Source organism: Panthera uncia (genome assembly GCF_023721935.1).
Source record: "Panthera uncia isolate 11264 chromosome C1 unlocalized genomic scaffold, Puncia_PCG_1.0 HiC_scaffold_4, whole genome shotgun sequence".
In the NCBI taxonomy this organism is placed as follows: Eukaryota; Metazoa; Chordata; class Mammalia; order Carnivora; family Felidae; genus Panthera; species Panthera uncia.
The window spans coordinates 62,129,710-62,142,098 of NW_026057585.1; the positions used below are offsets into that span (position 1 = coordinate 62,129,710).

Genomic DNA, 12,389 nt, shown 5'->3' on the forward strand with positions numbered 1-12,389 from the left:
GTCAGCGCAGAGCCTGACGTGGAGCTCAGTTCCAGACCGTGAGATCATGACCTGAGCTGAAATCAAGAGTCGGTTGCTTCACCGATGGAGCCACCCAAGCACCCTCTCTGCTTTCTAGTTATAGGTTCTATAATATTTTGGCCACTTGTGGTCATATGCTTGGATGGTCTCAGCCCGTTGACAACACATGGCCACTTTTGTTCATTTTTTCAACAAAGCTTTTGGCAATTTTGTAATCATTAAACTGTAGGAATTTTTTTTTTTTTTTTGGCCTTGTCTGTTGCATCTTTTATATGGTTGGTATTCAGAATAATACAGTGAACTTGTCCTTGGTGGTAGCAGAGGGCTTGCAGGCTGATGAGTCAAGAGCAGTATGTGGAAAGCCAATAGTGGTGATTCTTTGGAGTATCCCAGTTGATTGCTTGGGCTCTCTTTCCCACCTTCAGGAGCCAGCTTGGCTTTGAGAAGTGCTAACCCATTTCTGCTAGTCATCTCCTGCGACACAGTAATTTTCTGAGTTTTGTGATACGTCACGGTGCCTGCAGTTATGCTAAAAGGTGTTGCAAAGTATTGGTGACATCGAAACATTAAATTCATACAATTTATTAGGAATATCTCAATTAAAAAATTTTCTTTGTTCTACTTTTGTAGTACTTTTTCTAGATAAGGAGACACAAGGGTGGTGTTCATGAAATCACGTGAAATGGAGAAAGGGATTTGCAAAGCATAGTGTATTCATTCACTCACTGGAATAGTTGATAATCACTGAAAGTAGAATAAGCTGATTTTTTAAAATGTTTATTTATTTTTTTTGAGAAAGAGAGAGAGAGAGCGAGCATGAGTGGGGGAGGGGCTGAGAGCAAGGAAGACACAGAGTCTGAAGCAGGCTCCAGGCTCTGAGCTGTCAGCACAGAGCCCAACGCGGGGCTTGAACCCGTGAACCTCAAGATCATGACCTGAGCCCAAGTCGGACACTTAACCGACTGAGCCACCCAAGTGCCCCGTAGAATAAGCTGATTTTTATGAACAGCTATGGTAGAATCCCTAGGATATATTAAAGTGAAAATCGTAGGGGCGCCTGGGTGGCGCAGTCGGTTGGGCGTCCGACTTCAGCCAGGTCACGATCTCGCACTCCGTGAGTTCCAGCCCCGCGTCAGGCTCTGGGCTGATGGCTCAGAGCCTGGAGCCTGTTTCCGATTCTGTGTCTCCCCCTCTCTCTGCCCCTCCCCCGTTCATGCTCTGTCTCTCTCTGTCCCAAAAATAAATAAATGTTGAAAAAAAAAAATTAAAGTGAAAATCGTAAAGTATGGAATAAGATATATATATATATATATATACACACACACACACACACACACACACACACATACATAACTTAAAATTTACCATTTTACCTTTTAAACTGTACAATTCATTGGCATTGAGTACATTCACAATTATTGTGAATCCAACGTATCTTCTGGAAAGCTGTAAAGCAAGGCTAAATGGATATAGATATCTATCTATATATCTACACGTTATCATTTATATAAACATGCACACACACAAAATGTGCATTTGTTTATATGTATATAGAAATCTCTGGCAGGATTCACCAGAAACTGGTTATGGCTGCAAGCTCTGGGGAGAAAAAATGTACAGAGCCAGGGAACAGAGAGAGAAGGAATTTACTTTTCTCTATTTTAAAGGAATTTACTTTTCTCCTGCCTGCCTTTCGTTCTCTTTTGAACACTGAACTGTGTGCATGTATTGCTTTCTCATAAAAAAGAAAAGTCTTAAACACATTGCATGCACACATACAACCACGACAAACTGGTAGATTAAATGAATTCTTCCCTAAAGTGTTCTGCTTGCACTACTCTTCCGTTTAGACTGCAGAAGGACCTGTCTGATTTAAGTTATTTTTCTCTGGCATTAATTAACATTTGGCACTTAGATAGGGAAGTAACCTTTGCTTCCTATATCCTGATGGTGCAGATTTAACAAAATGTCCATGAGTTTTTTGACATCCTCTAATAAAAGAAGCTATAAACAAATTAGTGTCTTTATTCAGCTAATTGTAGAAGGTATTTTGGCCTTTTCATTCCAGTCTCCCCTGTCTTTAATGCACCTAATTGCTGAGTTGTGTGTTTACCTTTTATAAAAGAAAATTCCCATTAGATGAATATTGATTGCATCTAAAATTCGTTTTCCCTTGCTTATATGAATAGGGCGAGGGAGATAACAAATTATTCTGTAAGAGTCTATAAGCTGGTGCTTCATTTTTTTGTCTGAATTTTCTGGTTTTCTTTGCAGGCCCCTTTTGGATATGCGCCACATTGGTCTTTGCCATAGCAATTAGTGGGAATCTTTCCAACTTCTTAATCCATCTGGGAGAGAAGACATACCATTATGTGCCCGAATTCCGAAAAGGTTGGTGAATAGCTTGACTCATTTGGAATGCTTTCAATTTGTTACCATGCGTTCCTTTTAGTGAGCTCTTGGGCCCCTGTCTCTAGGTGCTGCAGCCCCTGCTTTTTGTATTAAAGGATTCAAACACCCTTATCACCTCAGCATTTACCACCCATCTATGTAAATTGACATAGTCTTTTTTTATGATGGTAACATATACATAACTTAAAATTTACCATTTTACCTTTTAAAGTGTACAATTCATTGGCATTGAGTACATTCACAATTATTGTGAATCCACGTATCTTCTGGAAAGCTGTAAAGCAAGGCCAAATAGCAATTGGAACTTATTCAAAGCAAAATGTGCAAAGTAAGTAAAAAGCAGTGTGCATGAAAGTCTCCATTGTAGCATTATTTGTATTACCCAGATGTTGGAAACAATAGGGGCATTGTTATTTAAGTCATGGTGACTCAACTAGCTGGGTCTGTAGCCACTAATTATGAAACACTTAGAACTATGTGGAAAACTGATAATCCAAAATTATGCCTTTGCTGTTAGCTACTCTGTTAGAGGGAAGTCTGCAAATGGTCAGGGTCTAGAAGGGAGAATGTAGAAATGAGTTTGTCCTAGCGATGGGCTTGTGGATGACATTGTTTTTAAAACTTTCTTTCTTGTGGCAGTCTTGGATAATTATAGAAACCAACCAACCAACCAACCAACCAACAGCTTTTTAGGGACTTGTAGGTGACAGCCACCCCAAAATGAGGAATTTTGGCTTTATAGGAGATTGATGTGTGCCACTTGCTCAGTTCTGTCCTCCTCGCCCCCCACCCCCCTGCCTGCCTGCTGTCCTGTGAGAGGCTATATACAGACTGTGTAAGGGCACAGTCTCTGGAACCAGGCCACTGGCTTCAAGTTCCATTTACATCACTCATTAGCTTCTACTTGTTGGGCAAGTTATTTCATCTCTCTTGACCTCGGATTCCTTATCAGTGAAATGGGAATAATAATACCTATGTTATAGGGCCATTGTAAGAATAAAGAGTTGGTGTTTGTAAAGAGGTTGGAATAGTGCCTTGTACAAAAAAGAGTTCATACACATACACATATATGTGTGTATAGAGAGATATGTAGTTCCTTCTGTGTGTGTATGTGTCTCCGTGTATCCTTCCTTCTACCCTCCATGACCATTTTCATAGAGTCAGACCTGATTCATTTCCAGCCCCATTTGTCAAATGATCCTGGTTTGAGTTTAACTCAGTAAATGTTAATCATGAGATATAGACCCTGCCTTCAAGTTGTTCAATGGTTAAGTAAAGAAAGTCAGGTAAATGAATATTGCTGTAAATGGTATGTGTTAATTTCTATATCAGAAATTATTAACAGAATTATTAACAGAAATGAAGGAGTGAATTACCCTGCCTGAGGGTCTGGAAACTCAGCAGAGTTTTTATCTTTTCTTATCCTCCTTGGTTGGACAGTATAAGGGAGCCATGGGATGAATCGTTGACTCTGTCAATAAACACTTTTCCATTTTATGTGAAGAGTATACATCCACACATTCAAGGTCAGATCCTGCTTCCACCACTTGTTAATTATTTGACCTTGACCAAACCACTTAATTTCTCTGATCCTATTTCCTCATCTCTAAAATGAAGATGTAGATTATGTGAAATAATGTATTTACATATCAGTTAATGATATGAAAAGCTAATTCTTGAATGAGCATTTATTTATCAATCAGTGTTATAAGTATATTTGTTTTTACTCATTTAATTCTTCTAGTGATTTTTTTTAAGTTTATTTATTTTGAGAGAGAGCGAGAGCAAGAGAGAGAGAGAGAGCTTGAAAGAGCATGCACACATGCAAGCTGGGAAGGGTCAAAGAGAGAGGGAGAGAGAGAGAATCCCAGATGGGCTCCGTGCTGTCAGTGTGGAGCCTGGAGTGGGGGCTCAGTCTCACGAACCATGAGATCATATGGCCTGAGCCGAAATCAAGAGTTGGACACTTAACTGATTGAGCCACCCAAGAGCCCCTAATTCTCCTAGTAATCTTAGAAGGTAGTATATGCTATGATAATTCCCATGAGGAAACTAAGGCAGGAAAGTTAAGTAATTCACCCTCCAGAGTTACTTAGCTATAAGTGGCAGAGCTAGGATGAGAACTCTTGGAGTCCACATGCAGAGTCTGTGGCCTTGACTGTTACACAGTGTTGCCTCAGTAAAATACTCAGTGAAATGCCTGACACCCAGTGGATGGCTGTAGGTATATAGGTACTTCCCTTCCCCTTCATTTAGCTATTTAAAAAAAAAAAAAAAAAAGGCAGTATAGCAGGAGAATTACATTTGGCTATTAGTTCCCAATATGAAAAATCTTCTCTGGGAGCTGAAAACGTTTTGGCCAATCACATGTCTTAACCAGAGTCTGACTACAATTGCTTGGGGTGCCTTTGTGCTTGCCAAGAGCGTTAAGTGCATTACTTACTGATTTTCCCGTAGGAAGGGCTGGTGCCATGGGCTTAGCCACACTTTATGGTCCTCCACTCCAGAGGAGGGAAAATGAATCTTCTGGAGGAGGAGGAGGCAGCGGCGGCGGCCTGGACCGTAATAGACTGAATACTGCTGTTCTGAGGAGCCACTCGGTAGCATTGCTACCACAGACACAGAATTATTTAATGAAGAAAGTAAAAGTGAAGAATCTGTCAAATGATTCATCAATGAACTCAAACTCCCTATTTCAGGGACAGCAGGCACTCTAAATAGCACGCAGAGCAAGTTAATCTGCACCCAGGGCATTAGAATACATTCGCTCAAGACATCAGTGTCAGCTCTTGTTATACTGGGAAAGAGGATGTGTTCTTCCAAGGGGATAGTTGGCTTTCCTTTGACTGAAATGCTTGGTATGTTTAAACACTTGTATTGAGGCCCTCTGAAGTCTTTCAGTTGCATAATTCAGTTGTTCAGTACTGTTTGTTGTTATTAAACCAGTTATAAAAACCATATGAGAGACCACTGGTCATCACACAAAGACAGTGCTAAATCTTCGTCAATTCAGCACCGCCTTAGAGTGCTTGCTCTGTGGCAGTACTGTGCCAGGCGCAGGGACTATGAGACCAATAAGACTCGATCCCATGAGCCAGTGAAGCAGGTGGACATGCTAGGGAGTAAGTCCAGTAAGGTATTAGAAGTGCTCTGATAGTAATTAAAGGCACGATGGGGATTAAAACTTGTGTCCTGTCATCCTCAGTGTCCATAGCGGCCACGATCATCTATGCCTATGCTTGGCTGGTTCCTCTCGCACTCTGGGGTTTCCTCATGTGGAGAAACAGCAAAGTTATGAACATCGTTTCCTACTCGTTTTTGGAGATTGTGTGCGTCTATGGATATTCGCTCTTCATTTATATCCCCACAGCAGTAAGTACTATACTTATTCTGAGCGATGCCCCGGGCTTGTTGAAAATTCAGCCAGCATCATCATTTCTAGCCTGACACTGATGCACGCCTGAAGAATACCATTTGAATTTAGAGGTGCAGCGGGAATGGGGATAGGGAGCCAAGTGCCTTTGCTGGATCTTGAGCCCTTTGTTCTGAAAGCATTCGCCTCAGTCTGCATGCTGGGGTGTTTCTCCAGCTGTACTGAGAAACCACAGTGGCACAGGGGGCCCAGCTGCTGATTGGCTCAGGGGCCTTTACAAACACACGTGCCTGGAATGAACAAATGCCTCTCCGAAATGCCTCCAAAAAAGCCCTCCCCTTCTTCCTCTTCTTTCAGGTGCTGTGGATTATCCCCCAGAAAGCTGTTCGTTGGATTCTAGTCATGATTGCCCTGGGTGTCTCAGGCTCTGTCTTGGCAATGACATTTTGGCCAGCTGTTCGTGAGGATAACCGGCGCATCGCACTGGCCACAATTGTGACAATTGTGTTGCTTCACACGCTGCTTTCTGTGGGCTGCTTGGTATGGTCTCATTCCTGTGATCTTCCTGTGTGCCTCAGATACAAAGGCCGAAAGACCTCAACCTGTTACTCACAACGGACGGGTCTTTTAAGACGGGCTCCATAAAATTAATATTGTTTTGAATAGACTGTCCTAAATGAGAAGCGGTAAATTGATGAGAATTTGATGGTAATCTCTGGCTTTACCTAATTTCTGAAACTTGGTAAGATTTGGAGTCTGGCCAGAGGAAGTCGGGGTGGATGAGTGTCTGTAAGAGGTTGGGGGGTGGGGGGGGGGGAATGTTCAACCTTTGGATGTCTTTGCAGGTTTTCTGCACATACCTAGAAAGAGTTTTGAAATTTCCAGTTTCATAGGTGGAAAGTCTGAGCATGAAATCAAATTAGGAGAGGGGAGATATTTTTAAGGTGAATAACATTTAAAAGAGGTTTTGGGTTCGTGTATTTGGGTGTCTTTTTAGGGAGAGCATGTGGTTTTCAGGCAGGTCCAGATTGAAGACCAGCTGTGTCACTCACTGGCTGTGTGAGCTGGGCCATGGTACCTACCTTCTCTGAATCTGAACGGCTTAATCGGTAACATGGGCATAAAATTTCCTGCCACCTAGGGTTGTATTGAGGATAAAATAAAATAATACATATAAAACAGTTAATATAGAACTTGTCCCACAAATGCCCATAAGTTAGGTCCCTTTCCCTTGGTCCTAAGGAAACACGGTTTTATATCTTTTGTGCACATTGTACAAACCACGGTTTTATATCTTTTGTGCACATTGTACACAAAAATTGCTGCCCATGGCCTTAACAAGGCCTGAAGCAGGTTTTTAAAGAACACCGAGTCCAAGAATGTTAAGGTCACTAATGAAGGAAAGAATGTGCCCACAGGAAGATACCCATATTGCATGTGTCCAGACCCTTGGCCGGGTTTTACAGTTGTGGGAGTAAATATTTCTTTGGCACCATTTGATCTGTGATAGTTTTGTGTAGACAACCTGGGTCATTAATAAGATCCCGATACTTGATCATTGAACAAAGTCTCATACAAAGTGCCAAGTTCTGAAACACGGACCTGGTTTACGTGCAGTTTACATGTCTAAGCTTTAAATTTTTGAGACGGAGGACTATTGGTCTGACTCATGGCAGAGTGACACCATTGATTTCGGGGACTTGGAGTCCCTGGGCTGACCCATTGTTACAATGGGTAACGCTGCTGAGGCCTTTCTTGACCTTTCTGTCTGCGGAGGAAGAATGTCGTTTCTCGCCGTAGCCCTCTCACTGGTGTCTCCCCACGTCTCTCTTGAAAATTTCCCCGCATATACCTAGTTGAGTTGGTGGAGAGAAGAAGGCAAGAGAAGAAGCACTGCCTTGTTCAGTTCTGTAAAGAATAGAGAGGAGCGTGGCAGATTAGACGATGGGGCAGGGAGGTGGTGGTCATGGTAATATTACTGAGAACCTATTTCCTTTGGTGTGGGTGGCAGGGTCTTTTACCTCCCATGCCTGTTACTCCCTTTTGGGGGTAAATGACACTGAAGTTAGGATTTACCTGCCCGTCCTGCTGCTCCGGAACTTGCTGGAAGACAGCATTATAATGAAATAAAAAGAGCCCTGGACTGGGCTTAGCTTTGTGAGCCTAGGCGAGTGACTTCGTTCTCAGAGCCCTGGCTTCCTCCTCTATCATGGAGATTCATATTTTGTGGGCTCTTGTGAGACTCAGTGAGCTGGCCGTGAGAGCCCTTCATGTGTCGTGAAGGGTTCTTCAGGTGTAAAGAAGGTACTAAGAGAGCCCTGTGTGATCTGAAGCTGCCAAGGCCACTCTGCTACCTCTTCCTCCTGAGTGCCCCAGTGAGAGTGGTCCAAGGTCACACAGCTCGAAAGACAGGGCCCTTTCATTGGTGCCTCTCACTGGCATCTTACCACCTCTCTCCAGAATGCCTTTTCCATCATACACCTGGCTGGGAAGTTGGAGGAGAGAAGGAGACAGGAGAGAAGGCTTCTTGTTCACTTCTTAGGGAGTCCAAGGAGCCAGGCACGTTGGATGATGGAGCAGGGAGGGAACTGCAGGTGTAGACCCCCTCTTGGAGGGAGGTGCAGTTTTCTCCTCCTCGTGGAAGGGAACCATCCCATGATCAGGGGTTTAGCCAGGGGCCCTCTGTGCCTGGGGTTTTGCTCTCCATGCTGGAGAAGGCCTCCTCTTATCTCTTCTGGAGATGTACAGTACAAGAGGTTGGAGCAGAAGTTAGGAGATGGGGTCTGGTCCCAGCTCCTTCGCTCCCTGCTTTGGTTATTTCCCCTCTCTGGCCCCTACCTCCTCACTTAGAAAACGGAGCTGCAGGAACATCTTTACTTTTGTAAGGACTGAATGATACATGCAACATGAACAATACAAGCCATGCAAACAGCAGATATTATTATTAGTGGAAGGGCAGAAGGGAGAAGAATTGGCAGGGGAGGGGCACTGGCTGACCCACACAGCTTGGCTTCTCACTGCCCCAGGGAGCGCGGATTGCGGGTTTTAAAGCTTCAATGTACTAAAGTGTTTGACAGTCCTCTATCTGCCGAGGGCCCCTCAGGGCTCACAGTTGTATGCTAAGTTGGTAGTGGACGCTCACTCCAGGTGGGGAGGACTAAGGAAGCACCAGAGGGTGCGTCCTTGACTGGTGTATTGGAGATGTACAAGCCTGCGTTTGCCGTGGTTACTGCTGATGGTGGACAGTCCTGTGCCCTAACTCTCTGCCAGGGGACACTCCCAGCCCTACTCCTAGAAAGCCTGACGTTTCACCCTGAGGCCTCCACAGTGCCTCGTCCTAGACTGGACATAGTCTACGGCCATACCACCCCGAACACGCCCATTTCGTCTGATCTAAACTGGGCATAAAGTTAGGTGCCAAACTGCAGGCAGCACTGGAGAAGAGAAGAACGTAGTTTTTGGAGCCGGACATAACCGGATTGAAGCCCTCAGACACAGGGTTGTGTAGCTTTGGGAAAATCTCTTTGCCACTTGCTCATCTTTAAAATGGGGATAAAATTGCCTATTACAGGATTATCGAGTAGGTTAATGATCTATGCGCCTGATGCACAGTAGGCACTCCCTGAATGACAACTGTGGCTATTGCTAAGTATTTGTGGAATTAATGAACTAAAGAGCCGTAGAATTACAGTTTGACCTTAGAGGTCATTTTTTCAAATCCTTCCATTTCACAGATTAGAAAACTGAGACTCATGGGTGGAGTGATTTGTCCAGAGTTACTGTGCGAGTTACTAGCAAAACCAGGTTTAGAACCTGGCCTCTTGGCTCATTCCCTCTGATGAGGGTTTCGTCCGGTAGCCTGGAAGAAAGGTACTGTTCCTGCCTCATGAGGGCTTTGTGGCTCCACCTTCACGATATCTGGAGGGGCCCAACACTATAGCAGCATGTCCCCTGTCCCCTCGTTAATTTAGGGACCATTCTTTCCCTGCCTCAGAAAACAAGTGCCAGAAGGGACCCTGGGAGGAAGGCTTTTAGAGCTAATAGGATTGCTCAGGGAATGTGACAAACTAGGGGCGCCCTGTAGCTGGAAACTTTGAAATGGATTGCTGAAGAGCTAACACAGAATAGGACTATGTTGGGGAAAGTTCTAGTGTGTCATGTTGGTGCCCCCTCCTGGCTGATAGAGAGCAGCGCTGGCAATATGGTTCTTGACTTGGCTTTTTATCCATTTAATCCCAATGCCCTGACTTCTAAGGCGGAATCACAAGTGTGCAGTGATCCTTGATCTGTTAAGAGATTCACCTTTCCTTTGAACAACCCAGGTATTTTACTGGGCTAAAGTCAAGATTCTCAGACCTTGAGACAGGTCGGAAGATCCTCCTTGGTTTTTTTCCCTCTTCTATCTCCTCCTGATTTTTGACAGTTAAATTGCAGATGTTGACTGAAAGCATTTATCAAACCTTTCATTTTCACGCTGAAGAATTATGAGGTAAGTCCTGCCTGGCGCTTTCTTTCGGAGGTCTTTACCAAGAGCCAGCGGGTTTAGCAGCAAGCTGTCGTAGTTCAGTTCATTAAGTATTGGCTGTTTACATAGTGTGCCAGGCCCTGAGTCAGAGGCTGGTGGCACAGGGACAAGAAGGACACAGTCTTTGCCCGGGAGGAGAGACTGTAAGGTAGTGATTAAGAGCCTGAGGAGCTTGGAGTCAGAAAAGACGCGACTCTCCCACTTATTGGCCATGTGCGCATGATTGAATGGCAGCCTCCCTGAGCCTCAGTTTCTCATTTGTCAAATGAGGATAACAATAGCACTCCCCTGGGGTGGTTATGCAGATGAAGTCAGATGTAGTAAGTGCCCAATAAATAGTGGCTAAATTTTAAAAAGTGAGTCACAATAGAGTAAGTGAGATGGACAGAAACAGAGTCGGTTGTAGTTCAGTGGGATGACAAATGTGTCAGAGGGAAACATAGGGGCCATGAGAGCCCAGACATACTATTGGCATGAAGACTAGAACACTCGAGCAGATCACTGTGTTTTAACTGCCCTCATGGGTTTCCTTCTCCTGCAGGCATACTTTTTTGATGCACCAGAGATGGACCACCTCCCCACAGCCACAGCTGCTCCAAACCAAACAGTTGCAGCAGCCAAGGCCAGCTAAAAAGGAAAGTAAGAGATTATTTTTTGTTATATTTTTTGCTGTTTGGTACAGTCAGAAGTGGGCAAGCACAGCACTTCCATTACTGTTAGCATCAAGAACCAAGAGGGCCAGACCCTTTTGTCTCTCCGCACGATTCACTGTGGTGTTTGTGCACGAGCATGTCTGCATATATGTGTCACGTGTAACCACGTGAAATCCACGTGGCCCTGGTTTAATAGGTTTGGGAGATGTGGGCTCTAAGCTTCTTCATGAGAGGAGCTCCTGCCTTCTGGTCCTAGCATCCCCTCCCCTCTGCTCTCTGCCCCTTTCCCAGGAGCACAGTGTGGGTGTGTTCTATTTGGTTACAGTCCTGGTGGTTTTTGTAGTTTCCCTGTGACTTCTCACCATGGCCTCAGACCCGGAGCGTGACTTGTCTTGAATTACTCATGGGGTTCTCCAAAGCTTACACATTCTCATGCCTGGTTTGCTCTCTGGCCTCTTGGATGATTTCACTTCGGTGGTTAGCTCCGTGGGTTAGAGTAAAGGAAGTAAAGGGAGAGCCAATTCCTCCATGGCCTATTCCTTGCCTCCCAGTTCCAGCTCCTCCATGTTCCAAGGCTGCAGCCATGCTGGACTCTTGCCCTTGCCAGAACACATGCCTTTGCACTTGCTCTTCCAGATGGCTGAGATGTTCCCTCTCTTCCAACCGTCATCACTTACCTTGTGATCCTATTATAGCTTGTATTATACATTACTGTTAATGGTGCTTGAACTACTAATTGTTCACTGTGCGTCCATCTGCCTATTCATTTGTTCATTCATTGATTCATTTGTCCTCTGTGGACTGGTATGTCCTCTTGAGGTATGAACTGTTCAGCTCAGTTCCATGAGAACAAGAAATAGGTATTACCCTTTATCTTCATTGCTCACCACAACACAGTGGATACTCAGTAAATGTTTGTGGAGTGAATGAATGAAGCCATACTCTGCCCCTGATCTCCCTGTGGGCCAAGAACCTTTCGTCTGTTTTGTAACCACAGGGTGACCTTCTCCTCTCCCAGAGTTATTGAGTGTGGTGCAAAGACCAGGGCCTTTAGAGTCAAGCAGAACTAAAATGAGATCTTGGTCCTACCTTATACTGGCCGTGTACCTGGGGCAAGGAGCTTACTCTTTCAGAGCCTCGGCCAACTTAACTGTGAAATAAGAATGATACAACCCATACTCTAAGACTGCAGTGAAGATTAGAGATCACATTTATAAAAGCTCCTGGCACATAGTTAAGGTACTCAGTGATAGATTCAAAGCTACTTCCTCTCTGAGAGTGGCTTGGTATTTGTGTTGAGATTTGGTGGTTCCCACTGACTTTACCTTGACCCTTTATTTCTTTTTTGTCAAATAAGTAGATTTTTTCTCTTAGGTGGGGAATTTGGGTTGCAGGCCTTGCAAAT

General features: G+C 44.3%; 1 protein-coding gene across 3 annotated transcripts in view; it reads left to right on the top strand.

Annotated features, from left to right (window-relative positions):
- Positions 1-12,389, top strand: part of YIPF1 (Yip1 domain family member 1) — a 37,048-nt gene that overhangs the window by 13,609 nt on the left and 11,050 nt on the right. For 2 of the 3 annotated variants that reach the window (XM_049617147.1, XM_049617146.1), the window contains 3 exons: positions 2,296-2,412; positions 5,639-5,805; positions 6,164-10,964. In XM_049617147.1, the coding sequence (XP_049473104.1) occupies positions 2,296-2,412; positions 5,639-5,805; positions 6,164-6,451 (572 nt within the window). In that variant the 3' untranslated portion in view covers positions 6,452-10,964. Of the gene's footprint in view, positions 1-2,295; positions 2,413-5,638; positions 5,806-6,163; positions 10,971-12,389 lie in introns of those variants that run through there. The other variant, XM_049617148.1, reaches the window with a different exon arrangement.